A 27,552-nucleotide genomic window follows, 5' to 3' on the forward strand; every position below is an offset into this window, starting at 1 on the left:
ACCCCATCGAATGCCACGTTGCATTTGCTGGGGATCAAACCTAAGATGAAGCAAAGATAAGAAAATTGGCCATAATGAACTCCAGAAGCGGGAGGCATTTTCACCATGAACTTGGAAACTCACAGTGGAGAACTGAGCTTTAATTCAAACCAGTCCAAATGCCAAACTGTGAGGCTTTGAAGTCTGTGGAGGAATCAGTGGAAATCCTTTGAGCTAGGCAAAGATACTGATACACTTTTTTTTTTAAAAAAAAAAAAAAAAAAAAAAAAAAAAAGCCTTAACTCTTAGCGTGCTTGTCTGCTTTTAGCGAAGAAAACCATCTTTCTATGTAAAATACCTAAGATACTAGTAGAAAAATATGCAGCATGCTTTTCATTTTTTACTCTCTTTTGGGATGAACTGCTATATGGCTTTGATAAAACCATGTACTCTAATGAAATAACTAAGATAATTGGCCTCATAAACTACTCTGCTGATGAGTGAATAAATGAATTCAAGTGAAATTTATCTTCCCTGTATTGAAAACCTATTTCAAACAGTGTCGTTTTACTCTTTCCAAAGAGCGAACAATAATTTCCATCAAAGGTTTTCTACAGAGAATTTCTTTAAAGATCACTGGCATGCCTGTATTTACGCTAAAATGGTTCACTGGACAATGTCTCATGGCCTCTTAATATTTATTAATAATGCTGAGCCATTTCACAATGAGGTCAAGAGTTAAAAATATGAAGCGGAGCCGCCTCGCCTTGCACTTGGTCGCTTATGGTCATTGGAGAAGTGAAAACGCCAGTTGCAGAAACGCGTCTTTGGGTCTGCTTGGAAATCAGGGTGATATCACCATTGGTATCTTTGGTGGGAAGCCGGGTGGAGTCACCCTGGTCATGAATAGATGTTTGGTCTGCAAGCACTGATTTGGGATTTTGCTGGGATGTCAGCACTCCTCCATTCTGTAATAACTGAAGCTACGCTGGCCCTGGCTGGCAATATATTACAATTTAGCTGATCATTTTGCTGAGCGCATGTTCTTTGGTTGAAGTCACCACCAAGGTATGTGGGCGATAGAGATTTCACAGCTGAGGCAGAAAAGTGTTAAACTCTAATGCGTGGCATAGAATTTAGAAGGTCCTCAAATCATCAGAATGTTCTTGGTATTTATTGCTGTTATTCTGTAGTTCCAGAAACAAACAGCTGTAAAATTTAGCTTTTACCAGAGCCTGTTCTTTCCTGGCTTGTTGCACAAGCAACATTTGCTTCTGTAAGTTCTCATGATGTTTTCAAATGTTGTGTAGAAATGCCAAGTGTGAACCTGACTAGGAGATCTGCAGAAAAATGTGAGGATTGTGCTTAATTCCTTATTGTAGGAAAATAGCAGCAGCATAGTGAAATCAAATTGCATTATGCACAGGAGTTTTCCTCTGAACTTCCTATACAAAATTATACCTGATGGCTCTAGGAGTTGCGTAGTTTCATGTGATTTTTTCCTACCCTGTCTGACAGAGGGGTAGGAAAATTTTAATTCCATAGACAATTTGGTTTCCATACACAATCTTAATTCCACATGCAGCTTTGACTTCAGTGTTAGTTTTATTTTTATTTAAAGCTCCTAAAATAGAAGTGAAGCAAGGACTCTAGTTTGAAGTCCTCCTCCTCTCAGATTTCTCAGATTGTAGAAAGCGTTAAATGAGTTCGGAAGCCGAGTTTGGGGCTGGGGGAGGTTGGTTTTTCCCTTCCGTGCATAAAACATTTCAGAAGTAAGGAAGAGGAGAGGGAGGGGCAGCTGACTGTATTTCGCCTGGAGTCATTGTCTCTGTATTTTGGATTTCACGCTCTCTGCTGCTCGTTTTGTACCCAAGTTCCTAATCCAGTTTGACATAGGAAATGAGCATGGAGGTGACTGTTTTGAGAAACAGACTAGAGTCTTCAGGAGACCGATCACCCTTAGGAGCAGTGGGTAATGCTTTATAATATATGGGAAACAGTGGGAGGAAGGTTTCTGAAAAAAAATTACTTTTAAATTTCATTTCGACTTACTAGAACTGAGCATTCAACAGGAAAAAAAACAACAAAAAACCTTCTATGGAACTGTTTAATCAACCTGGCATTTATTAAACATTTTAGTTGGCAAAATGGCTAGTAATAGACTAAAAGATATGCAGTCTTCTAGAAAATATATGTAAAATTGTATTTCCACCCCAAATGATTGCACAACATGGACAATAGTTTTTACTCTTCATAACTGTCAGTATTAACTAATGTGTAGCTGTTCAGCCTAGCTGTATTTTAAGTGAAGTGAAAGAATGTAATTTATTTTAAGAAAACCGAACCACCCCTCTGCAAGAAACCTAGGAATTTTAAAGGTGTAACTATCCCTCGTATTTTAATAAATCAGCATGGCTGGAAATAATATTAAGTGTTGCAAAAATTTTAATTCCTCGATCAGTAGTTTTATAGTTCCCCTAGCCATTAATTGAAGGACCCAGTTCCATGGAAACCTGGTCACCTTTTCGACAGTAATTTCAATTTTTGGCTTTTTTAGAGTATGATCATCAGGGAAAAGTCATAGGATCCTTTTCAATTTAATTGCTGTTTTCTTGTGGGGATTTGACTTTTGCATGGCAGATCTGAGCGAGAGAAGTGTTTTCCTCCATGCTCAAGAAAAAGTAAAATCTGAAAGACTTAGATACATTTGAAATTCTGCCCACAGATGAAATCTCAGAAATTCCTTATTCAAAACCAGTTCATTTGGGCTTTCAGCTTGCAGCTGAAAATTCCATACCTTTCTTTTCTTCTTTTTTTCTCTCTCCCTCTCTCTCTCTCTCTTTTTTTTTTTTTTTTTTTTTTTTTTTTAACAATTAGAAAAAAAGTTGAGGAAGCTGTTGAGCTCTCAAAAAGCTGTCATACGCAGCTGTCTTCCAAAAAAAAGCCACATGGCTCCCACACGCCAAGCGAGGCCGGGTGGAGCAATGCTCAGGGCCTGGTGCTCCTGGTGGATTCCGTAAATGAAGCCTTGTGCTCCTGGGAAGCCCCACTGGACTTGAGAAATGTGGGGCTCGTGGCAGCATCTCATCCATATGTTGGTTCAGACCTAAACTGAAGCTTTATGATCGAAGGCGTAGTCGCTTACATGTTTGGCGATTGTCAAATGCAGTTGAGGTTGTAGTTTTTGGTCCTGGTCTAATGCTAGAAGGAGGAGAAACTCAGAAGAGGGAGCAGACTTTCAGAGCTTGGATAAGAGTCATACATGAAGGAAAGGGTTTATGTCTGGATTTGACTTGTTAATAATTTCTAATAGTCAGTGTTGCAGAAAGCATCATTAGCTTATCTGGTGTGACACAATGTGATCTTTCATGTTTCCTCTGAGGAAACATGAAAGCTGCCTGCTGACTCCTTGGTCTTCCAGACTCAAAGGTGAAGGTAGAGAAGCCTCTGTCCAGGATTTTGTGGTGACAGAGAGGCTATCCATCCTGTGTCTGTCCCTTCTTGGACAGGAGAGCCAGGGCACCTGCACTTCACGTTTCTTAAATTTGGAGGGGGATCAGAAAATCATTCTAAAATTTACTCTGGCTAATGAGCACCACAGGTAATTTTCTATGCTGGAGAAAGCTCAGAAGATCCTCGACAGCTTCTTCCAACTATTGCCAAACACAGATTGATTTCCTTTTAACAAGCAGCCACTGCTTTTTCTCCTATCTTACTAAGGAGTTTCACCTTTATTTGTTGGGTGTTGCCTTGACATTCCCTGTGCCACTAGAGGGTATCTTCTAACTGTTGTCATTCATATAGGCAGTGCCTAGAAATCATCACTGAGCCAGGTGAGTCGTTCACATGGCTCACCTGCTGTGCACTGCTGTTTCACATGCTTTGGGTGCATTAGCATTTGGGCATCAGCCAGATGAGCTGTTTCATGGCAAAAAAACATGTATTGATAGATAGGCAGATTCATTAACGGTGGCATTGGATGTTCAATGCTGTCAGCCAGCGCACACAACTCCAGAGTGTTGATTCTGGTTTGCTCTGACGTGAATTAGGATGATACCACACAGCAGCTGGGGTGTGAGCAACTCCCATGGTATCATAATCACGTCTGGAAAAAATCTGATGATTTTAGCAGTTTTAGTCTGGTTAGAAATTAAATAGCTCAGCAGTAGTTCAAAGTGCTGAAAAAAGCCATTTGCCACATGCACTTGCTTTGAAACTGCTGCTTAAGTCCTCTGTGAATGAGGTGGTTTCTACTTAAAACATCTATAGGTTTCACTAAACAGATTTTGAAAAAGAAAATAAGATTTTACCTTTTATATGTTTATATGGCTGCGTGTCCTGCAGACTGGCCAGCAGGAAGAAGGCAGGAGGCTGTTAGATTACTGTGGCGATCTGTTGCCAAATATCTGAAGTTAGAAAGCTTTTCTTGGGCTGCACAGTGTTGGCTGAATTATTTTTCAGTGCCTTGACCAGAGCTGTGGTTGAGCTGATGTGCCTTGGCATCCCCACCTGCACAGACCAGAGCATAGGAACTGTATTCAGCTGTACCGATAAACGCTGTTTGATGGGTCTGATGCTACTTCAGTTCATGTTTTAAAAAGTTATCTTTGCCAGTAGCTCTTCCTAGAATAAGGAAAAAAGAGAATATTACTTTTCAGTACCAGAAAAGGGATGATTCAGTTTTCCCTAATCTTACAGCAGCTGTTTACATTTGGAGAGATGCATCTAAAAATCAGTTGATGCTTTTATAAGAGAAGAACTTCATTTGGAAAATGCTACTTTGTATAAAGAGTCTTGAATGGGAAACTTTTAACTTAAGGCATCTCCTTGCTTTTCCGCCATTTCCTGCAGTTATCATTGCCTCATCATAACGATTCAAAACAGTTTTCAAACCTCTGAATGCATGTACCCCTGGCATAAAGTGCATGCAAAAGAAGGTATTCATCCAAGAATGCTTGCTACAGGCTTTCTTAATCAGGAGAGATTGTGTGTGTCTGTATCCTGTTTATTAAGAAACTCTGCTCCTTTGAAATTTTTCATTGCAGTAATTTCAGTTCCACTGTGTTTGCACTAGATGAAGAAGCAATTACTTGCCCCCTGCCAAACTTCTCTTTTTTGCTTAGCTGGCATCTTGGCATCAGAAATGGGATGCTTTGCAACCTCATGTAGATTTTTGAACAGAAATGGAGCAGATTAAAGAGATAAATCGATGTGAAAATGCCTTTTACTGAGAAAGCACAAAGATAGACCTCTTACTTCATTTGAATGCCAGCCTCAACAGGCATTGGTTTGCTGATGCTAAGGAATTCAGTCTGTTTTTTAGAGGACAACAAAAGCAAGAGGGACAGGGAATCACATTCTGTAAGGTGGATTTGGGTGGGATATTTGCATATTAAAGCTTCCTTTGGCACAAGCGGCTATTTACTGAGTGACAAATAAGTGGAGACCAAATGGGCACTGTGGTATTGCCTGCCCTCACCAGACAGATGCAGCTATATACTGGGGCATGCTTCTGTGCACTGTGACCTCCCCAGCCTTTCATTCTGGTTAACGAAAAGTGTGTCATGGAAAAAAGTAAGTACCTTTGCAGATATTTAGATAGAATACATTGCTGCAGCTGGGCAACCAGTACCACACACTGAGGTCCTTACAGGACCAGTGTTCCAGGTGACTTTACAGTCTGTGCCTTTCTCCTCATGCCCTTTCTGCTCTGGCTGACCATGTCTGTGAAGCAGGACATGACCACACACAGAAACCACAGTGTATGGAAGGTTATTCCCCTGGGCTGAACATCAGGCTGTTAATGATGGAAATAATGCACCTCACCAAAACAATAATGTGATGGCTGGGCAACCAGCTTCTCATCTTTTAAAGAACGAGGAAATGGAGTTTACTCCTGTGGAATAAAACCACCAGGATTTAGGAGAGTTTGCTCAAGGTTTAAGTGTTCCTTTGTTCCTTCGAGAGCCAAAATAATGGATCTGACGTTGTTAATCTTCTGTTGCAGAACGGTAGTAATGCCTATTGCCAATGAATTTGCCCCAGATGTTGTGCTGGTGTCATCTGGTTTTGACGCAGTGGAAGGCCATCCTACACCGCTTGGAGGATATAATCTATCAGCAAAATGTAAGTTGCGGCATTACAACAGCAAGGATCCTACACTGCTGTAAATTGCTGTCCTAGGGTCTTCAATAGAATATTTCCAGTTTTTACCTCTTTAGTATCTATCTTCAACTCTTTAATTTCAGAATTTTTCTGTGCATTTCCATGCATTTTGGCATTGCACTTTGCGCTGGCTAAAGACTTTCTTGTCTGGGAGCATTATGTGTTTCACTTATAAAGAAAGTTATGAAGCCTTTTGTAGTTGAATCTCTGTAGAAGCTAGCTGCTAAGTAAGAAAAAATTCATGTTTGAATGCAAAATTGAAGAAAGAGGAAGTGCCAGATGTAAACAGAATACCCTAATTTGAATGCTAGTAGATGTCTGTTGCCTTCTCCAGGATATTTTACTAAAATTGGAACTGCACATTTTCTTTTTGCTTTGGATCTGTGATGTTTTGCCCTGCACAGGAGATGGGCTGAAGAGGGTTTTCTTTTTCCCTTCTCTTGGTTACACTGGGTTTATCTGGCATTGTTTCATTCAGGCCAGTCAAGAAGACAGGTTTTCTTCCTTGCAAAAGCAATGGGATTTTTTTTTTTTTTAAGAGTTTGTTTCAGTCAGGAAACACTCTCTGCACTGGACTTCAGAACCTCTTGAGGTGTCTGAAGCTATAAACATTATAAAAGAATAAAGTGGAATAGATTTACAAGAGACAAGTTATTTAAGACATAAGAAACACTCTGCAATGAAAATCGTGTGTTTACCTGCTTGTTGAAACTCCTGTGCTTTGCTACTCTAACGGAGAGGTTGGATATTGTGTTATGGGTGTCATGCATCTTTTATCTGGCTGCTAATTTACCAATTTGCAGAGGCACTTGGGGGAGTTATGCAACTCAGTGCAAGACAAAAAAATAGGGAATTGGGAAGGAGGGTGTAAGTGTACTGGATTATCTTTTTTTTTTTTTTTTTTTTTTTTTTTTTTTTTTGAGGGGGAGGGTTGGTTTGAGGACATGTTTTTTAAATCCTCACAGCTTGGTTCTGTTTTGTTTAACGGGTAGAAATGTATTGTGTGTCATATGATCAAAGTCCCTGGGTGCCCCAGGAATTTTTACAGCATATTATGTACTGGAAGAACCGTCTGTTAAGAACTAGATGTCAAATATCTCTGGGGCACTGCAATGCTGCTGTCACAACTAAAAGCACCGGCAACAATTTTACTTACTTCCTCTTAACCTCCTCCCTTCCCCTGTTTTCCTCCCTTCCCTCCCCCCCGCCATGCCTCCTGCATGACTTCTTTGCTTCTCATGCCTTAGAAATATGGGCAAAAAGCAGCCTCCTTCTATCCCCTTTCCTTCCTTCTAAAGCTGATATTTGCTGCTATGTTTGGTCATAGGAAGGATGCTGATGCCTCTTATGGAGGCAAAACGGTAGCGGGCGAGCTCCAGGCGCGGAGAGAAGGATCTGCCCCACACTCCACATGTTTGAGCCCATTCAAAGGGCAACCAGAGCCGGAATCCTGAAACGAATGTATTAAAATCAAACCTGGCTTCTATTACGCGCTCCGTCCTTTCGGATCCCTTGCGGTTTCTTTAATATGATGTAATTCCTTTTTACGCTGCTTTGATGCTGTGCCAGAAGTCTGAGCCTAGTGACCACCGTTGCCCTTTCTCTTGCGTTTCCTGTCCCCCGCTTGCAGGCTTTGGGTACCTGACGAAGCAGCTGATGGGCCTGGCCGGAGGTCGCGTCGTTCTGGCCCTCGAAGGAGGCCATGACCTGACCGCCATTTGCGACGCCTCAGAAGCATGTGTTTCTGCTTTGCTGGGAAACGAGGTACAGCGAAAATGAACACACACTGTGGATGGCCTCCTCTTGATGAGTGCCAAGTGCTGCAAGCACTGTATACTTTCTTGCAGAGTTTCCAAGGGGTGAATTTGGATGACTCCCCAAAATAGTGCATTTACTGAATTTTTGTCATTGTTTCTAGCTTTTCTCCTTTTTTTTGGTAGAGTTAAAGACTGTATGTTTAAATTTTTTTAACTACCTTTGTTAAGGTAGTTCCTTTCTAGTGGTATAGTGTATCTGCTCCATCATGCGGCTTGCTTGACATTGTTTTCCATTTTGGATTGTTGGGGTTTTTTTTGGTTTATCTTATGTTCTGTACCTTCTGCACGTTTCTGTATTGAAAAAGCCCAATTATGTTACAGAGGTTGACGAGAAAGGCCATAGTATTTGATTGCAAGATAAGGGCAAGCCAGAGAAATGCACAAAGGAAATCTGGTTCGTGGTGTCTAGGGGAGGTCAGGGTGTTTTTCTACAGACATAGATACTTTAGCTTTTCTCTCTGTTCTTAACATCAGTGGGATAAAGGAAGAAATTATTCGAATTCCTCTTTCCCATCATCTTTGCTGCAATCCTGACTTTTAGCATCTGCTGCAAATGGTAGCAAATGAGCAGTTGAAGGATACATTTCTTCCAAATGATTGGTATTTAAAAACTTGACGGTGGCATTTGACATGCCTTTGGGCTCTGGGAGTTCAGGGTCACATACTGCTAGCTCGTGCAGTGAGGAAATATAAAAACCACTTATTTGTAACAAAAGCTCAGGTTAAGGCTCTTGTGAGTCTGCTATATTTGTATATATATGCTTCAGTTCAGCAAATGTTTTTCTGTATAGTTTGTAGGCTTGTACATTTGAGCAACTGTTTCGTTTGGGTCCATCCTCTCTCATTTCTCTCGTTTATTCCTCTTTTTTGGGCACCCATTCTCCATTCAGAGTTTTCAGAGGATGACTGCAGTCATAAGGGCAGAGTCTTAGGCTGACTTAGTAGATGACAGAAGTGCATAGTGGTAATTTTCCATCCAGAAAAATTGCACTTCATACAAAGGAACACACATTTGGTTAGACTGGAGCCACAGGCGCTATCATTGTTCGTTATTGCTCAAGGGTGTCCTAGTGTAGTAGAGACTCTGAGGAGCTGTTCAAAACAGTTGTTTCGATTTGTATCATAAATCATTGACAGCAGAGCGGTGCAATTACATAGGCTACAAAGCACTAAAAATTTCAACATTATATGAAAGTGACCAAAATGATTTTGAGTTGGAGGTGGCTGTGAAACCTAGAGCAGCACTTATCGGCCAGCTAGTGCATTTGAAGTCTTTCAGGCTGCCTTTTCAGTTAAGGGATTGCCCTCAGAGTACTTTGTGCATGTGAGCAAATCTTGAAAGGCCATGACGTGAGTAAAAAGTCACGAGGAGGCTGCCAAGATGACCTTGTAGTGTGTGATAGAGCAGACCTCTGAAGGCAGTGGTCTCTTCTGCAGCAGGCAAGAACTTGGCTGCCAATGACCTTGCCAAGGAAGAAGGCTCCTTCTAAAACTCTCACCTGTCTTGGAGAACACAACCAGGTCGTCTCATCACCCTTTGGTGAAGAAAGGATGCTATGCAGGAGCTGAGGGAAGCTCTATGGTCAATATCTGAAAGTGCAGTGCTGCAGAAAGAAGAAGCCAAGTAATACTTCAGCCCCAGGTCTTCCTCCAGTGAGGTTTAACTTTTTGGGGTGTTCCTGAGCCATAAGCAAATAGTGACCACCAGCTTTTCTTAGGTCTAGGAATTAGGAGTAGAGGTTGGATCTATATGGAGGTACAGATTTGCTGCTTCTTCCAGCCTTTCACAGAAATGTTCTATTTTAGAGTATACACACGCTACACAAAGGACAACAACGCCTGAGGAAACCTCACTAACCAGTCCAATAGGCCATTGGTAAAACAGCTGGGATTCATCAAAAGCATCTGTTTCAGTCATCTAGCATCCCATCTTCCAAGTGTCCAGAAAGTATTAGTTCCTTGTGCCTGACTGGGCAATTCTGATAAGGCTCTCAGCATGCATAATTGGTCCAGCTTGTGCTCAGTCCTTGGGACTCTTGAAAACTTGAAAATCAACTGCTACATCCACCTCCAAGCAATATTTTTTTTTTTATTATTTCAGCACCCACTTCTCTTAATCTGGCAGCTGATGGCACTATTATTGTCAGTAAGGCAATCTCTTTAGCTCCATCCAAACCTTGGATGCAGCCAGCTCTAGCAGCAAGATACACACCAAAGGGAAGACTGGGGAAATAACACGTGAAAGATGTCAGTCCTCTCACTTAATATGCTGCTATAGAGCAGTCAAGTGACTAAAATGTGCTGTGAGAATCTGTACGCAATAAATAAGCACTCGCTCTGAGCCATGTTCGTGTTTGGAACTGTGCAGTTTTTGGAGATTTTAATACTCACAATAACTTGGATGATGTCCTTTCGCTGAGTGTTTTCATTTAGCAGAGCGAATGTTGATCCTTAAAGGTAGAAAATCATCATAAGATCATTTTTTTTGGGGGGGGGTCAGTGAATCAGGACAGCTATAAGGAGCTTTAAAATATTTAGAGATGGACCTGTTCTCACTTTTCCTAAGGGGGCTGTAAGCATACACAGATACCACGATAATGTTCTCTTAGCCACACATCAAAAAGCAGGAAGCACTAGTTTTATCAAGGTCTTTTATAAAATCTTTTTAATGCGAGGAAGTTGGAGTGAACTGCTGTTACTTTGTCTTGCCGGCCCTTTGATGAAGTTTGATATACAGTGTGTTAGACAATTTTGCATGCATGCACATGGACAGCCAGCTGCAGACAGCCACGAGCTGCAGGGAAATTTGCTAACAGAAGAGATCTGGCTGAGGTATGTAGCAAAATGGTAGGAAATGAGGGGAGCAATACCAGTCCCCCAAGTGTCTGCTTTCACCAACAGAGATCAAAACCCCAGCTTTGGAAAAGCTTTGTGTGTGCAGTTCCAACAGCAAAAGCTGCGGTTGTTCCCAACTGTCCAGGAAATTAAAGCAGAACAGTAGCTTTGCAGCGGATTATTTCAATGTAAAATGAGTTAGCAACATGAGAGGTCATTTGAAAATACATATATTTCTTTAATTACAAATTTACTTGTTCAATACTAACGTGACTTTAGCTGAAAAATCAAAGGCAGACATGAGGCAGAGAAGAGTCACTTAATGATAATTTAGGTCAGTAGGACACTGTTGCTATTTTAATATTCAAAGTGGCTCCTAAAAGCAGCATGGGAGAACAGGGCAAGCAGCAATGATTCTTTTCCAGGCATTGTCAACTGCTCCTCTTAAAACCAAGTTCTGTCCTATGAGAAATACCAAGCCAAAACATCTAGACATTAATGACATTTGCTTCTCAAGGCTACAAGCTGTGCCAGCACCATGCCTAGAGCAGGATGTAAAGTGCTCATGCCAACTGTGCTAACTGTGAGGAGGGAAAAAAGAGACATGTCATGGGAGATACGACCTAAGCAGCAGCCAGAAGAACAACAGTATTGCATGTGATTGCTGGAAATACTTTGTCTTCCAGATTTTTGGTGCAGAAGTAGCTGAGGTGAATCCAGTATCAAACTCTGGACATCCTGAACAAAAAAGAAATTGATGATAAACAGTTGCTTAAAACCTTTGTCTAAGGCCCAGAGGTATTTTCTTCCCTGTCTAGTGGACTGATGGGTAAATCTGTTGTCTGTGCCTTTTATTTTAGGAAGAGTAGCATGCAATTAGAACGATTCATCTGTGAAGTAACACACAGCTAAGCTGTCTGATTTTGAGTGTGCTTTATGTTAGCGTAAACTAGAAGGCGTTACTAAAGTTCTCATTTAAGGATTTGTCCAGGAATTGGTTGGCCTTCACTTAATGTCACACAGAAACCAGTCTTGGCAAGAGTTATTTTTAGAGTACAGATTTTTTTTTTTTTTTTTAAGGCAGTCTATAATTATTGGTTCTGGAATAGAGCAATTTCTAGTCCTCGTGAAGTACCTACCTAGTGGCAACCATGTGGTCTCATAAGCACATCTCTTGGCTGGAGCTTCTACTGGCTTTCAGTGGAAGTTGAAAAACTTTGCCATAGATTATTAACTACTAAACAGTGGCTGCTTCCATTGCTGGGGATTATCTCTGTAAGAGCCTTGACCAGTATTTTCAGACACATTCAATGGCTGTAGATGTTTCCAGTTTTGGATACCCAACCTTGACGGTCTGTGAAGTCACCTTTTTGTGGAGAACCAGGTCAGGGGGAGAAGCATCAACTCTATTGAAAGCTTTTTCTTGAGTATTTAGTTGGTTATGAAACCCCTTGAGTTCATGTGAATTAAATCAAAACAGTTGGCTGTCTTGATGACCCAAGGAGAGCTGTTCTGCTGGGGCACCATTACCTACCAAGCAGATGTCTGTCCTGTCCCAGAAAAAATTACTGCTCTCTAGAATGTCGTTTATTAAAAGCAAATAAACCAAGCTCCTTCCCTTTGCGATACACTGCAGATTTAACCTCCCTTCCTGAGGGAGGTTATCTCTATACTAGTCCCCCTGTGAGATGCAGCCCTAATTCCTACCTCCCTGTGTCACAGCCACAACTGTGCAATATTAAAATCCTTGTTCTGTTTTCAAAGGCAGACAAGAGCAAGGTGAATATATCTTAAGGTCTTCAGCAGCTCTTTAAGGAAAAAAAAAGACTAATAAGAATTGTGGGATGTTTTTATTTGAGCCCAAATTTCTTCCTCTGTAGGAACCAAAGCAAGCATCATAGCTGCGACAATGCAAGGCTTAATAACTTCATACAGGGCAAAGGGGACAGTTTAGCTTTTCAGAGAATAGTCGTCTTGGGATGAGAGAAGTAACCCAATAGGAAAAAGGCATTTTCCCCTTCTTATGTTTATTTTTAAAGGGAAATAAATAAAAATTAAAACAAACCTCAGGCAGCACTGTCTGGAACCTTCCTCTGGGAGACGATGCTTGTGCTAATGGCTGCATCTCTCATGTCCTGCTCAGACCATGTTGCTACAGAGCTTCTCTTCATGGTCTCAGCATGCTGCATAAGAGCTTTTGCTGCTGTTTTTTTTTTTTTTTTTATGTTCTATTAGTAAAATAACCTTTTCTTGCTTCTCTGTGACATCCACCTTCCAAATTCCTAGTGTAAGAACAGCAGGGAAAAGGATACGGCATTTCGAGTGTTAGCTTATTTTTCTTTTTCTGTAATGATCAAAGGCTGCAGGGTAAGGATGGGATATAGGCAGAGCACTTACCACTTTGGTTATGAAGCCGCAGCAGGATCAGAGGCCCTTTGCTGCAGCCTGCCATGGGTTCTGGAGGCAGCTGGCAGGCAAGCAGTCTAATCTCCCCTCCAAATGTCATTAGTTAACATGAGATCTTTTTGATATATTGTCGACTGGTGACAGTAAGTGCATTTGTCCACACCAATACTAAGGTGACCTGGATTCCCTCATAGTGTTACAGCCTCCTGACTGCAAACTGAAAGGAGAGTTTGCATTTTTAAAATGAGCCTATTTTGATGTTACCACTTTCTAGTCCAGCAAGTCTCAGGTCTATAGCAGCTTTTACCTGTTGAGCGCTATTACTTCAGGTGTGAGTTTATTCATTTAAAATAGCCATGCTTGTCAGAGCCCAGGTATGGACAACATGGTGTCAGTGCAGTTATGCTTTTGCAAGCCAGATCTGTGCTCCTACCACTTGCCAGCACAGCTCTGTTGGTAAAAAGTTGTGTGCTCCCTAGTTGATAGAATTGGGCTTGCTGAGACCTCTAATGGAGACATAGCTCTAATGGTAAAACAATACGCTTACCTGGTCAGCTTATTTCATATTCATGGACTACACTAGTCTATCTTGACAGCAGTGCAGGTTTACTGCAAGGTAACTCCATCAGCTGCATACTTCCCATGTACACCACTGCGTACGTATTTAGTGAAGTGGACACTGAACAGCTTTAAGGGCTTTTACAGATGGATTCATGTGACTTTCACTCATATGACAAAACAAGTATTACTGCAAAAGGACACCAAAGAGTTGCTTTAGAGTGGGATTTGCTGATTATCTCTCTTCAGCACTATGAAGATGCTCCAATGTTCTAAATTCCTTGTTAAGTAAATTATGTTACTAGTGTTTTGCTGTTTTATTGTTAAAGGTTTGCAAGAATGACAAAGCTGACATTGTGAGAGTGGGGTGTATTTAAGAACAAAATTATCACAGGCAGATACAGTGTGTCATTTACATTTACTGCATAAAAACAGGAAATCTCAGAAGGGTGCATGCTTGCTATGTGCTTTTACATCGAAATTTTTTGGAAGGCTTGCACTTACTGGACTGGACTTGCATCTTGGACTTACTGTTTCGATATTAGCAGCATAGTTTCGCTGTGATATTTTTATATAAAGGGCAAAGGACAGCAACCAGCATCAGAAAGACTAAATTTTTTTGCCTAATACTATCCTTCCCAGAACTTCAGAGTGAATTTCATAAAGATTAAAGTATGGGTCTAGTGCTATGCCCTGGCAAGACTAACTCATCAGCTAGTAAGAGACATCAGCAGTGACTTTGTAGTTACAGTTGTACTTAGTGTAGATTTAAAGCAGGATTTTGCTTCCTTTGTGCTGGATGAAAAAAGATGTTTATCTTTATTAAAATGAGGCTATTTACTCTTCGGGTGCAGATGTTTTCAAATAGTTAGAAGTCAATACATTTACTAGATCAGGTGTTTAGAAGAATTAAAAAGCCACCCCTTTTGTTTCTTTTGAGGAAAAAAGGGAGCATGGCTGCTATCGTATTTTTAAGTTCCTTTTGTTTTCATGTGATTTTGTTTTAATATTCAGTTTCCATCGTATGTCCCTCTCTGAGGACTTGTCCATGCTGCAAAATAATCCGTATTACCTCCTGCAGAAGTTCTGTTAGAGAACAGCTGTGCATGCTTACTGATATAGCTATTACGATGTAAATGCACACCTACGGTTGTTCTGCAAGTGAGCAAACCCTATAGCATTTTGTGAGTGTAGAAGAGTGTTGAGGTTGACAAAGCTGGAGAGTGCTTGCAGTTAGAAATTCAGCATATTGCCTTGAGTTTTAGAAGAGTGTTTAAAAAACCTGTGTATTTTGGATATTTAGCTAGAGTCAGGTAATGGGAATTAGAAGAGTAGAGTGGCAGGTTCATACAGCAGAGCCATTTGCTAAATCAAGCTTCATACCTGTTCTCTAATTTGAGATAACATTTCTGTGGTATTCTTCTCTCTCTCTCTCTCTCTCTCCAGCTTGACCCTCTTCCAGAAAAGGTTTTCCAGCAGAGAGCAAATGCTAATGCAGTCCATTCCATGGAGAAAGTCATCGAGATACACAGTGAGTATATTCACATTCACACAGCTGATTCACTGTTAAATTACCCAAAGGGCACCAGTTTGACTTCTCCATCATCTTGGCAATCACATGTTCAAAATCAGGCCACTGCGTTCACCAGTCCAATTTGCAGATGATTACTGCACAGTAAACTGGATTTGTGCAGCCACAAGTTGGTCTTGCTTGCAGCAGTGCATTAAGCGATGCACAGAGATCAATAAATTTAGAGAAATGCTTCAGCTCTTGGAATTGGACTGTATAAGTGTCTCTGAGCCTACAGCTGCTTAGTTGACCACAGATTGGAGTGCAGAAGGTTACATTTGTGGATGGGGATGCAGCAAGCAGTGAGGCATGCAGTCACCCAGCAAGGTGTTTTGATCTCAGTGTAAGAATTAATATTAAATCCAGTGCAGAAGCATGTTTACTATCCCTCTAAAGAGCAGGTTCTCCTGTACTTGGAGCACATGGGTATCTCTTCAAAAGCTATTCAAGTATCTGCAGTTAACATAAGTCTAGTTGGGTATGGTTGCATTCATTAATTAAGAACGGATAGGAGTGAAAGTTAACCAGAGTATTGCCTAAAGCTGCTAATATTGTGGGTTTGTTTAGCCATGGAGGGGACGATTAAAATCTTGGTGGTTGAAGATTTCCTGGGGATGTTCATGGGGAATGTAGTGAGGTTCCCTGAGTAATGTGGGGATCTCACTATGCTAGGACCTGACCTATGGAATTTAAATTCAATTTCCAGAAGCTGCTGTGCAGTGGCAGTGTTCAGCAGTGATGTGATGCCTTAGCAGTACCTTGAGTCAGCCACAATGATTTTTTTTTCTTTAAAATAAGCACAACAAATTAGAAAAGGGGCTTTGAATGACACACTCAGGTATGCTGCAGGATACAATAGAAATAACAAGATTTGAAAACAAGATCCTTCTCCTCATCTGCATGGCCTCATTGTACATGTTCATTCTTTCAACCTTTGGTGTGACTGCTTGGGCACTGGCAAATTCTGCATGGTGCTGCCTCAGAACCAAGGGAACATCCCTTAACTCTGAGGCCTTCTCTGTGCTCTTCTCGGGAGCCTCTGGTTGTGCTGCAGATACTTCTGCCCTTCATTTCTTGTCCAGACATGCTCCTTTCACTGGAAAAGGATGTCCATCAGTGGTAAATCAAAGACAAACAAAACAGACATGACTTTGACTTCCTTAACTGTAGGTGATTTGCCCATGAAAGTATAGCAAGACTAGCCAGCTATAACTTAATGCAGATGTTCAGTCCAAATCTGGGATACACCCTTCCCTCTCACATATTTTTCCTTAGGTCTAAAATTTCTGAGGCTTTTGAAGTGAAAAAGGAATTGTCTTTACTTTTTGAACACCCAATGTAGTACAACTTTTCTTCAAAGCAGACTTATGCTGCATAACTAGGAATCCTAACCTCCATCACTCTTGGCATATTCATCCAGTCAGCATTCCAGTTTCAGCCTCCCACCTTTTCTCCCTAACCAAAAAGGAAGAGCATCTTTGATTTGTTGTCAGAGTATGCAGAGATGCGATGAGGAAGGCTGAGGCCCATTTGGAATTAAGTCTGGCAAGGGACAACAAGAAGAGATTCTTCAAATGCATCAGTAGCAAGAAGAAGAGTGGGGAAAATGTGGGCCTGCTACTGAATGGGGCAGGAGCCCTGGTGACGAAGAATGCAGAGAAGGCAGTGTTACTGAATACCTTCTTTGCTTCAGTCTTCACTGCTCAGGGCAGCCCTCAGGTATTCCAGAGCCTGGAGACAAGGGAGAAAGTCTGGTGAAGGGAAGACTTTCCTTTGGTTGAGGAGGATAGGGTTAGAGATCTTCTGGGCAGGCTAGACATTCACAAATCCATGGGCCCTGATGGGATGCACCCACGGGTAGTGAGGGAGATGGCTGATGTTGTTGCCAGGCTGCTGTCCATCATCTTTGAAAGGTCATGGAGAACTGGAGAGGTGCCTGCGGACTGGAAGAAAGCCAATGTCACTCCAGTCTTCAAAAAGGGCAAGGAGGATCCAGGCAACTATAGACTGGTCAGCCTCGTGATGGAACAGCTCCTTCTGGATGTCATCTCCAAGCATATGGAGGAAAAGAAGGTGATCAGGAGTAGTCAGCATGGAGTCACCAAGGGCGAAGCATGCTTAACCAATCTGATAACATGAGTAGCTGGGTAGCTGAGGGGAGAGCAGTGGACATTGTGTACCTTGACTTCAGCAAGGCTTTGGACACTGTCTCCCAGAACATCATCTTAGGCAAGCTCAGGAAGTGTGCGTTAAATGAGTGGACAGTGAGGTAGATTGAGAACTGGCTGAAAGGCAGAGCTCAGAGGGTTGTGCTCAGTGGGGCAGAGTCTAGTTGGAGGCCTGTGGCTAGTGCCATCCCTCAGGGCTCAGTACTGTGTCCGATCCTGTCCAACTTCTTCATCAATGACCTGCTCAAAGGGAGAGAGTGCCTCCTCAGCAAGTTTGCCAATGAGACCAAGCTGGGAGGAGTGGCTGATACCCCTGAGGGCTGTGCTTCCATTGAGAGAGACCTGGACAGGCTGGAGAGCTGGGCGGAGGGGAACCTCCTGAGGCTCAACAAAGGCATGGGCAGAATTCTGTACCTAGGGAGGAATAACTCCATGCACCAGTACAGGCTAGGGGCTGACCTTCTGTAGAGCAGCTCTGCAGAGAAGGACCCGGCAGTGCTGCTGGACAGCAAGTTGACTATGAGGCAGCAATGTGCTCTTGTGTCCAAGAAGGCCAATGGTATACTTGGGTGCATTAGAAAGAGTGCTGCCAGCAGGTCGAGGGAGGTGATCCTGCCACTCTACTCAGCCCTGCTGAGGCCACGTCTCAAATACTGCGTCCAGTTCTGGGCACCCCAGTACGAGAGAGACATGGAGCTACTGGATAGAGTCCAGCATAGGGCTACGAAGATGATGAGAGGACTGGAGCATCTGCCCAATGAGGAACGGCTGTGAGAGCTGGGCCTCTTAAGCCTGGAGAAGACTGAGGGGGGTCTTATCAATGTGTATAAGTATCTGAAAGGAGGGTGTCAAGGGGAGGGGGCCAAACTCTTTTCAGTAGTCCCATGCAAAAGGACTAGAGGCAACCAACACAAACTGAACCACAAGAAGTTCTGCCTGAATATGAGGAGGAATTTCTCTCCTGTGAGAGTGACGGAGCACTGGAACAGGTTGCCCAGAGAGGTTGTGGAGTCTCCTTTTCTGAGATATTCAAAACCCGCCTGGCTGCAACCCTGTTTAACATGCTCTAGCTGACCCTGCTTAAGCAGAGGTTGGACATGATGTTCTCCAGAGGTCCCTTCCAACCTTTCCCATTCTGTGATTATAAGACAGGGTGTCAGCCCTGATTGAACATCCTAGATTTGCTTGTGGGATGCACAGGTGCATTTTTACAGTGATGTCAATAGCTTTTGAATTTTTGCTTCTTTATGCCTAAATTCCTATACAACGTCCCCCAGCCCTGGGGATTTGTTGGATCCCAGAGCTCCTGGTAAGTTTCTAGCTGTGAAGGTCTAGTATTTTGGCCTCTCTCCTCCATTTTCAATATTTCTATAGTGACAAGGGTTTTGCCCTTTATTGTCGATAGCTTGGTTAAAAGATCATTCCACTGCACTGTTTCACAGTGAAAAATATAATGCTAATTTAACTTGTTTGCCCAAGCAAACAAGATAAACACATACTTAAAACCTAAATCTTTGAGATACAACACCCTTGCAACACCATCTACCAATAAAGCAGTACGGCACAAAGTGCCATATTTTCCGTTACTGTCTGTGCTGCTGCTGGGGAATTAACAAGCCACTTTGACAGTTCTCATGAGTCATCTTTGCTATCATATAGAAAATAAATGGATTTTTCTGCCTAGAGACCAAAGCAACTTCTCTTACAGCAGCCTGCTTGGCCAAGCATGGCCATTAGGACCAGTATTATTATTTGGCAAACATCCTCCCAAACCAAGCAGTCACCTGTGAGCCTTCTTAATTCTCATTACTATGCCTTGAGGGTATTAGACCTCTTGCCAAAGAGCTGAAAGCTGCTGCTGCTGGTGCAGAGCATCCTTGCAAAGCTATGGAAAGGGTCTGCTCTGCTGTTTCTCCAAAACCATGCTCAGAGGTCACCAGCTCTGGGTAGCTTTCTGTCCTCACCTCACAAGCCAAAGCACCCTTAGCACACATTCTCAGGAACTCGCTTCCATCTACAGTTTTTCTCCACAGCCCTGGGACCTTGAGAGTCATTAAAGTAAGAGTAAGTGTGGGTCAAGGTTGCATTTTGCATAGGGTTTGGAAGAGGTGTGATGAGTCTGCCTCAGTCAATTCTCAGCCTTCTACTGGGCATGGGAAAGCAGGAGTGTGGTGTTTGACCTGTTATAGTGCAGGAGCCCTAACTGCCTCTTCTCTCCTCTCTGCTGCAGGCAAGTATTGGCATTCACTCCAGCGTTATGCCTCCACAGTGGGGTACTCTTTGGTTGAGGCTCAGAAGTGTGAGAACGAAGAAGCAGAGACTGTAACAGCCATGGCATCTTTGTCGGTAGGCGTGAAGCCAGCTGAGAAGAGGTAAGTTGCTTTCCTTCCTTTTTATCGTTACAGCCTAGAAAGAGTAGAGAATAGGAACAGGAAAAATCTGCCCTCCCAGGAGGGGCCATAAGGAGCAGTCTTCATGGTTTGTCTTCTTCAAGTGTGTTCCGTGTATCCCCTGCCCTTCATGGGTTCTCCAAAGACCTCGTGGACTGAAAGAGAATAACAACAGTGCCACACACCTTGTGTAATGATTTCACTGCAAGACAATTTTTAACATTGTACAAGTGATAACACAGTTGCTGAAAAACCTTCTTGGCAGCAAGTTTTATTTCCAGGTGAGCTGGCTAAGCAAAACTGCCCTGGGTGGGATGGTGATGGGAAGAGAAGGTGCAAGACTTGTATGCACAGAACAGCACAAATTGTCCGACTCTATCATGCTCAGCCCTCTTTTCTCTCTCCACCATCCTATCTTGCCTGTCTGTTGATCCCATCCAGACCTGATGATGAACCCATGGAAGAGGAACCTCCTCTGTAGCATTCACCTTTGAGCTGGAGTTCTCCTGTTTGTTTGTCTTTGTCTTGAAGCTCTGCCAAGAAGCTTTCTCTTGTTACTCCTGCGTCCTGTCATGGTTTTTTCCAGAATACAGAAGGACAACCAGGTGTAAAACAAAGCAACCGAAAAATCTCTCCATATCTATATGCATCTACAGTATATACTTGCTGAAAAAGAAAAATGCTGGTGAAGAGCAGTAAAGGACTGACATGCTGGGCACTCTTCCTCTGATCCTCACTTGGAGCTGAAAGGGGGAATGACGCCCATGAAGTCTTTGGCAGAGTTGCCAAAAAGTAGAAATCAAAGATTCAACACCACATATGAAAATAAAACAAACAAACCTTAATTTAAAACTGGTGCTTACAATTTGATTACCCACAATTCAGCAATCTCCGCTTGAACCACTCAACCCGTCTTGTAGTTTCATTTCTTGGATTTTTTAAGTGGCTCTTGCCTGCCTGTGAGTCAAAGACATTCTTGTTGAAACCAGAACAATGTGAAATGGTGTATTTTTAATGGTGAAGGAAAGGGAAAGAGGACTAGTCTTATATCTAAAGGAAAGGGAAAGAGGGGAGGGAGGGGAAACACAAAAGAGGAAATGGTAGCCCAGATGGAGTCGGCTTTACTATCTCCAAAGCCATCTGAAGATGAGTTTGTGCCTTTTTTTTTAATTGATGGATTTGGTGCAGCTGGATTTTCTGAAGTTTGAGGAACAATGCCTTAAGTAAAAAAAAACAAAACAAAAAAACAAAACAAAAAAATGCAGCAGTTCGTGAATATTTTTCCTCAGTTTGGAAAAGCCAAGAACTGCCATCAGGAAGGAAGACTTTTTGGCTTGTGCTGGCATGATTGTTGGAAGCAGGCATCAGCTGAATAGAGCGTCTCCAAAAACTGTCTAGAAGTTTGGATTTGTTTTATTTTCTTTCATTACTGTTTCAAAAAGAAAAAAAAAATAAGGTAGTTGCCAAGAAAGTGGCAAATACTGTTGGGTCTTTGAAATTTAACCATTTTTTGAATCCAATTTTCAAATATTTTCTGTTCTACATTATCTAGCAATTGAACTTATCAATTTGGTTGTTGAAGCATGTATTAGGCACAAATGCAGGTTTAAGACTGGAATGCTTTTTATAAAAAGCAACTAGCATGAGATACTGCTTAAATTGTTAGGTATAAGTATATATATATGTGTATAATGTATATTCCAAATGTATTCCAAGCTTAGAAACCTGATTCTTATGAATTATTGATAAAATATTTATAATGCATTTATAGAAAAATATATATAATAAATGCATACTATAATAGTAGCCATTGAAAGCTCCCTAGGGAAAGATTTGTGAATTGGAATGTAAAGGTGCTTTTGGAAAAGGATTCAGTTTGAAACTTGGGTACTTTCAATCTACAGTTTGGAAAGTTTTCAGAACACCAACACATTAGCCACCGGGCAACTACCCTAAGCATTTGTATTTTAAGTTAAGGTTTTTAGTTGTGATCCTTTTCTAACAAAAAATGAGGTTTTTATAGCAAAGATTATGAATTTGCTATTAATTTTTATATCGATATTTCAGAAAACCCTACCGAAGCCTCGTTTGTGTGGATCTGACATTTATTTTCCATTTGGCAGTTGTTGTTGTTGTTGTTGTCATTGTTTTCTAAACGGCAACAGTGTCTACACCTTTTTCCTCCCTGATTTCTGACCCATACATTACTTTCCTTTTTTTTCCTTTCTTCTTCTTTTTCTTCCCCTCTTTTTTTATCTTTTTTTTTTTTTTAAAAAAAAAAAAAAAGCCTTTTGAACAGTGAGCAGCTTTTTGCAGGTGTAAGGAATTGTTGCAGGCCGTCGGAGTTGATTTCTGGAACGCGTATGTTTATCGGGGAGGAGGGAATGCAACAGGCTCTTTTGTATAATGATACCTATGACTGTATATTTCCTCAGTTCTGTTCTTGTAGCTCTGTAAAGAAAATACGGCGTCTCCTTACCTTGCACGTAGTGGTATTGCCATGAGTGACCATCTTTTATCCTCCCCGGGGGTTGCAGTGAGGATCGCCTGCAACTTTAGCAGCGTCCCTCCAGCAGGCTTGTCAGCCGCCCGTGGAACACGCACGCGCACACACATGCTCTGTCTCTGTCTCTCTCTCTCTCCTCTTCTTTCCAAACAACCGTGACTGGCATATTTGCAACTTTTAAAGAGCCTTTTTCTAAATTATTTTTCCGAGGGCGAGCGAAGTTATGCTCCCCATTGCCTTTTGCAAGTGGCCCAGAGGAGCAGTAGCTAATCCCTGGGTTGCTTAAAGGAGACTGAATTGATGCGTGTGACCTTCTTAAACCTCCTTGAACCTGGAAGTAGAGTAGCACAGGTCCGTCATCTGAACAACTAAGGGGTATATTTTTAGTTTATGCTCTCGTTATGACAACTGATGGGGTCATTTTTGTCGTAACTTTTATTTCCCAGTTCTTACGGGGCTCTTTTCGCTCTGTTGAGAACTTCCTTGTGGAAAGAATTTGAAGCATACCATCCATGTGAGCAAACACACGCGGACTTGGTTTTGTTTTGATGTTTAGAATGCGATTGCAAAAACAGACAGCACCATGTTTGAATTTTGCTAACCCACGTACTTTTGGAAATTGCGCACAGCATTGGTCGTCAGAACTGTCTTCAGCGTATGCTGGAAGTCAGGCTTATGCGTGAAAATGCAACATGCCTGCGGGTGCTGTTTCTTAAAGCGGCCTCTTTGCTGCTGCGATTGAAAATTAAGCTGGCTTGCAGAATCCAGTGACTTAATATTTAGAATATTCACTTAGCCAGTTGCAAGACGTTGGCACTGATCGTGTTTACGCGATTGCTTTTGTTGTCAGGCCTTCCTAGCAGGTTTATAATTTTTAAAAATTTTTTCTTTCTTTTTTTTTCTTTTTCCCTAATGCTAATTTGTGTGAAATTGGGTTTTATGCTCCTGAGGAACTGCAGAGCAACTGTGCCGCCTTGGTTTCAGTTCAAGCCAGGGGGCCGCAGCGAGGTAGTCGGCAGCTTTCTGTCGTACTGTTGCTCTCGGGACAGCCGTGCCCATTCCCGTAAATCATTTTGCTAAAGCTTTCGCTGGAGATGGAATGATTTTCCAAGGCTTCCAAGCTTGTCTCCTCCTAAATCCCAATCGGGCACGTTTGCTTCTGAAGCGTGCCCGCTCTGTGGGTGAGGTCTGGATGATCTGGGAGCCGGTGCAGACAGCAAGCAAAAGGGGCCCCTCATTTAGAGGATCACCGAGGTTTATATATATATGTATTTTTTTATTATTATTATTATTTTTCCCCCACCTTTGGAGTCGGCAGCTTCCGCCGGGAGCAGCCGCACGGCAGGGAGTGCGGAGGGGGGAGGGGGGATTTTTCCCCCCACTTGGAAGGGAAGGAACATCTTGAAATCGTCGGATATAGAAGCGAGTCCCAGTGTTTGCAGTAAGCAATTAATCATTTGGGTTTTCTTTTCTTTTCTTTTTCTTTTTTTTACTTTCGATACAAAACATTCCTTTTTTATTAGTCACAGTCATGTATTCATTCCATTCTTCCTTTTGTAAACTTTTTGGGCCCACGTCTTTTATGGGCATTGATATATATAAATATATATATAAATATATATGAATATATTTTTTTAAGTTTCCTACACCTTGAGGTTGCATGGTCTGTAAGGTTGGCATGTCTTTATATTGTATACAGATTTTGCACGCCAAACTTGGCAGCTTTGAAAAAAGAAAAAAGAAAAAAATTTTTTTTTCCTCTCGTGGCATTTGCGGAGACAACGGTTGGGACATTTTTCGATCACAAACACATGCACTCACACAACTACACACAAAGGAAGGAGAGTGGGAATTTTTTTTGTGTCTGACTGAACTTAATAAGAAATTGTGCTTTTTATTGTAAAAAAATGAATAAATAAAAAGGACTACTTAAACATTTCTCATTTTAAGAAGAAAAAGACGTTTATCTAGCACTTGTGACTTACCAATAATAGAGTTTATTGTATTTATGTGGAAACAGTGTTTTTAGGGAAACTACACAGAACACACAAAGTAAACTGCCTGTGTCATTTTTCCTTTTTTAAAAAAATTTTTGTTGAGTATTTTAATTTCTTCACTAGGTGGGGAGGTTGGACATGACCCTTTGTCAACACATGTAGTCATTAATTCCAAGAAGGTGAATGACGAGGACTTGAAAGAGTTAACTCTTCAGCACAGCTGTGTTAACTTTTTTAAAATTGCTTTTACATGATGTATTGGTAGGATTCACTTTAAACAGTCCTGTACTGTGCAACACTGTGGTTTAAAACGAGACTTTACATCAAAAGGAAAAATGTGTTTCTTCATTGTCATGAAGTTGAGCTCGTTCTCAGCTCATCTTCACTTTGTCTTTGATATTGCTGATAAAGTATCCTATTGAAAGAAAATAAATTAACACTTTTCTGTGCTCCATAGTGGAGGCGCTATTTTCCAATTTATGAGGATGACAAACTTATATATATAATATATATATAAAAGTGGGGGGAGGGGTTGAAACATTATTCACCCAAGAGCTTATTACAGATATGTAGTATCAAAAAAGTTGTAACTATATTATATTCTACTTTATACCTATACATGCTCAGTATGATGTCACCATTGGTAGCAGCTACCGGTTTACGATGTAATTTAGACACAGTTTCACTCTTATTGTATGGACCCTACTTTAAGTGATGGTAGCATTCTTTGTGCTAAATTTTCTGATGGTCCTTTCTTTTACTTGGTGGAGTTGGAATATTTTTTTCATTCTTGGTTTTTGTTTGTTTGTTCTTTGTTTTTTTTTTTGTTTGTTTGTTTTCTTTTTGTTTTTTTTTTACTGGCCAATGGTGTCTTTCTCTGACAGTACCAACTTCAATTTCAACTTTATTAGGAGTCCAGTATTTTGTACCACATTATGACAACTTGTTATTCTTGTGGTGTAAATAAAAAAGAAAAAGTTAATTATAGTACCATCTTTGTTTCTGTCACTGATCTTTCTATCTGATGCCTCTGCTTTAATTGCTCCGAGCTGGCTTGCCCCAGGCTGTGTGATACTTCCTGTGCTTTAAATAGAGTTTCTTAGTGTAATTGAAGAGGGACTCATTACTGAACCAGCTTCTTGGCCAGAAGATATCCATACATATGCCATGCTATCTCTGGTAGGAGAATTGTTAGACCTTCTGTGCAGTTTTCCTGCCAGTTCTAAGGTGTTGATAGACAGGTACTTGCTTATAGAGAATGCAGAAAAAAATAATGGTCTCCCACTGAAACTAGATTTCCAACAGCAAGGCCATGAGAGCTGGTCTTTGCTGCATTTCCCCCCAAAATCCAACACTGAGCGACTTAACTGGGAAAAATCAACACAGAGGAAAAAGTGGTATTTTTGTATCTCCCTTCCACTCAATGTTTTGCAGTTGTTTTTCCTTCACTTTGCAATAGCCTAAATTTCTTTGGAAGAGTATTTTGAGGAGAGCTGGGTAGACAATTACCTGCCCCCAGACTAGGTCTGCAGTGGGTATAGATATCCCTATTCCCATTTTAGATGGCAATTACTTCCTCAGAACAGTGGCGCTCTGACATGCCTGCCCATCAAGAGAGTTCATTCACCTCCAAGGTACGTAATCTGCTATTTCTGTTCACGATGATCAGGTTGTGCTTTGCTCTCTTGTGCAAGACTGTCCTGTAAATGCACAAATCATGCCTATGTCTCATTTGAGCAGATTCTGCATATGTAGCCAAATTGTCCATGCCTCGCGAGAGGGCGGTGATTGCCAAAATCAAATGGCATGAGCAGCAACATACTGTTGCTGTACAGTGAGTGAGATGGAGCTTGAAAGCCAGCGTGAGGAAATCCCGTATCAGCAAGCTTTACTTTCTGACCGTATGTGCTAGGTTCAGTCCTTCAGACCGTGCAGAGATCAGCTTCTCCCAAAGTTCTCTGAGAAAGGAGACCCCAAAGCCAGGACAAGGTGACCAGAGTGAGGGTACAAACTCATGACATCTCTGCTATGTATAGTGACAAAGGTGTCTGGATGCACTTGCCTCCACTCTCAGGCAAAGTTGCTCATGGTCTAAACCCATGTAGGCCTTTGCCCTTAGAGATAGTCAAAGGATTAGAGAAGTCAGCTTGCGCAATGCCCTGTTTGCATACTGGGACAACACGGGAGCCTGCCCCATGCCTGTCTGCAGCAGGAATGGCAGCTCCTTCCTGTGAGTGCAGGCGCAGTCCTGTATGGGCAGCATGCATTTGCATGTCGCTTGCTCCAAGCTGTGGTGTAGCAGTACCAAAATCTGGACCAGGGAGCTCAGAGTGAGCAAGGCCAGCACCTGCCTGGTGCCCCAGCAGCGCCATACTGTGCTTGCTTCAGGGCAGTGCAAGAATCATGAGGGCAGTTGCCAATTATGATGACCCGCGACCCGCGTGCAAGTAGAAAGCATTGGTAAGCACGTCAGAGGGGGAGGGTGCAAGGCTGCAGCTCCTTCAAGAGGAGGTATCTGGGGCCCTTTTGGGCAGGATTTTGAGAAAGATCTTACAGGAACAGAAAGATCATCAGCTGGTGTGAAAAACCACAGCGGGTCAATCAAACCCAGCTCTTAAAGCATCTAGAAGGAGGGTTTGCTTGGAGAGGATTTCAAATATGATTTCAGTTTCCCATTAAGTGCTTTTGCCAAAAGTTGTTAATCCTTTAAGAAGCCCCGGGTCTCACTCTGCAAAGCCACATGTGCTCTGAAAAACATTCATTGCTAAGCAGTGGTTTCAAGACCCTACAAATTAGGATGATAGAGGGAGGCAGTTTAAAAGTGCTGGGCTGGATGTTTCAGAGGGTAGCCTGTGTGTGACAGGGCAACCTGGGCTTCCCTTTGGAGTTCCTAGGACGAATAGCATCCATGTGTATCCACTCCAGCAGCAATACTTCTTGCTTATCCAGATCCACCTGTTAAAACCTGCTGGCCCAGCTCCGTGCGTGTAGCTTGCTGGGAGTGGGACCTGGCGCTTGAATGTTGACATGTTGGGCCTGCAAGTTCATCTACAGTCCAGAGCTACCTAATCTAGCCTGAGACACTCTGGGCTTGCTGCTCTGCTTGAACACGTAGCTGTAAGCCTGATGCAATGCAATGGGGAATCCAGTTTGCTGCCTCC

General features: G+C 42.0%; 1 protein-coding gene and 1 pseudogene across 6 annotated transcripts in view; both read left to right on the forward strand.

The window, feature by feature from the left end:
* HDAC4 (histone deacetylase 4) overlaps positions 1 to 20,943 on the forward strand; it is a 270,190-nt gene extending 249,247 nt beyond the window's left edge. For 5 of the 6 annotated variants that reach the window (XM_062578420.1, XM_062578418.1, XM_062578423.1 and 2 more), the window contains 5 exons: positions 5,987 to 6,105; positions 7,775 to 7,908; positions 15,207 to 15,291; positions 19,729 to 19,870; positions 20,330 to 20,943. In XM_062578420.1, coding sequence (XP_062434404.1) covers positions 5,987 to 6,105; positions 7,775 to 7,908; positions 15,207 to 15,291; positions 19,729 to 19,870; positions 20,330 to 20,369 — 520 coding nt within the window. In that variant the 3' untranslated portion in view covers positions 20,370 to 20,943. Of the gene's footprint in view, positions 1 to 5,986; positions 6,106 to 7,774; positions 7,909 to 15,206; positions 15,292 to 19,728; positions 19,871 to 20,329 lie in introns of those variants that run through there. The other variant, XM_062578424.1, reaches the window with a different exon arrangement.
* Positions 20,944 to 24,334: 3,391 nt separating this feature from the next.
* On the forward strand, positions 24,335 to 25,416 carry LOC134142372 (uncharacterized; annotated as a pseudogene).
* Positions 25,417 to 27,552: the final 2,136 nt, after the last annotated feature.

This window comes from Rhea pennata, chromosome 6 (assembly GCF_028389875.1).
Source record: "Rhea pennata isolate bPtePen1 chromosome 6, bPtePen1.pri, whole genome shotgun sequence".
NCBI classification, from domain to species: domain Eukaryota; kingdom Metazoa; phylum Chordata; class Aves; order Rheiformes; family Rheidae; genus Rhea; species Rhea pennata.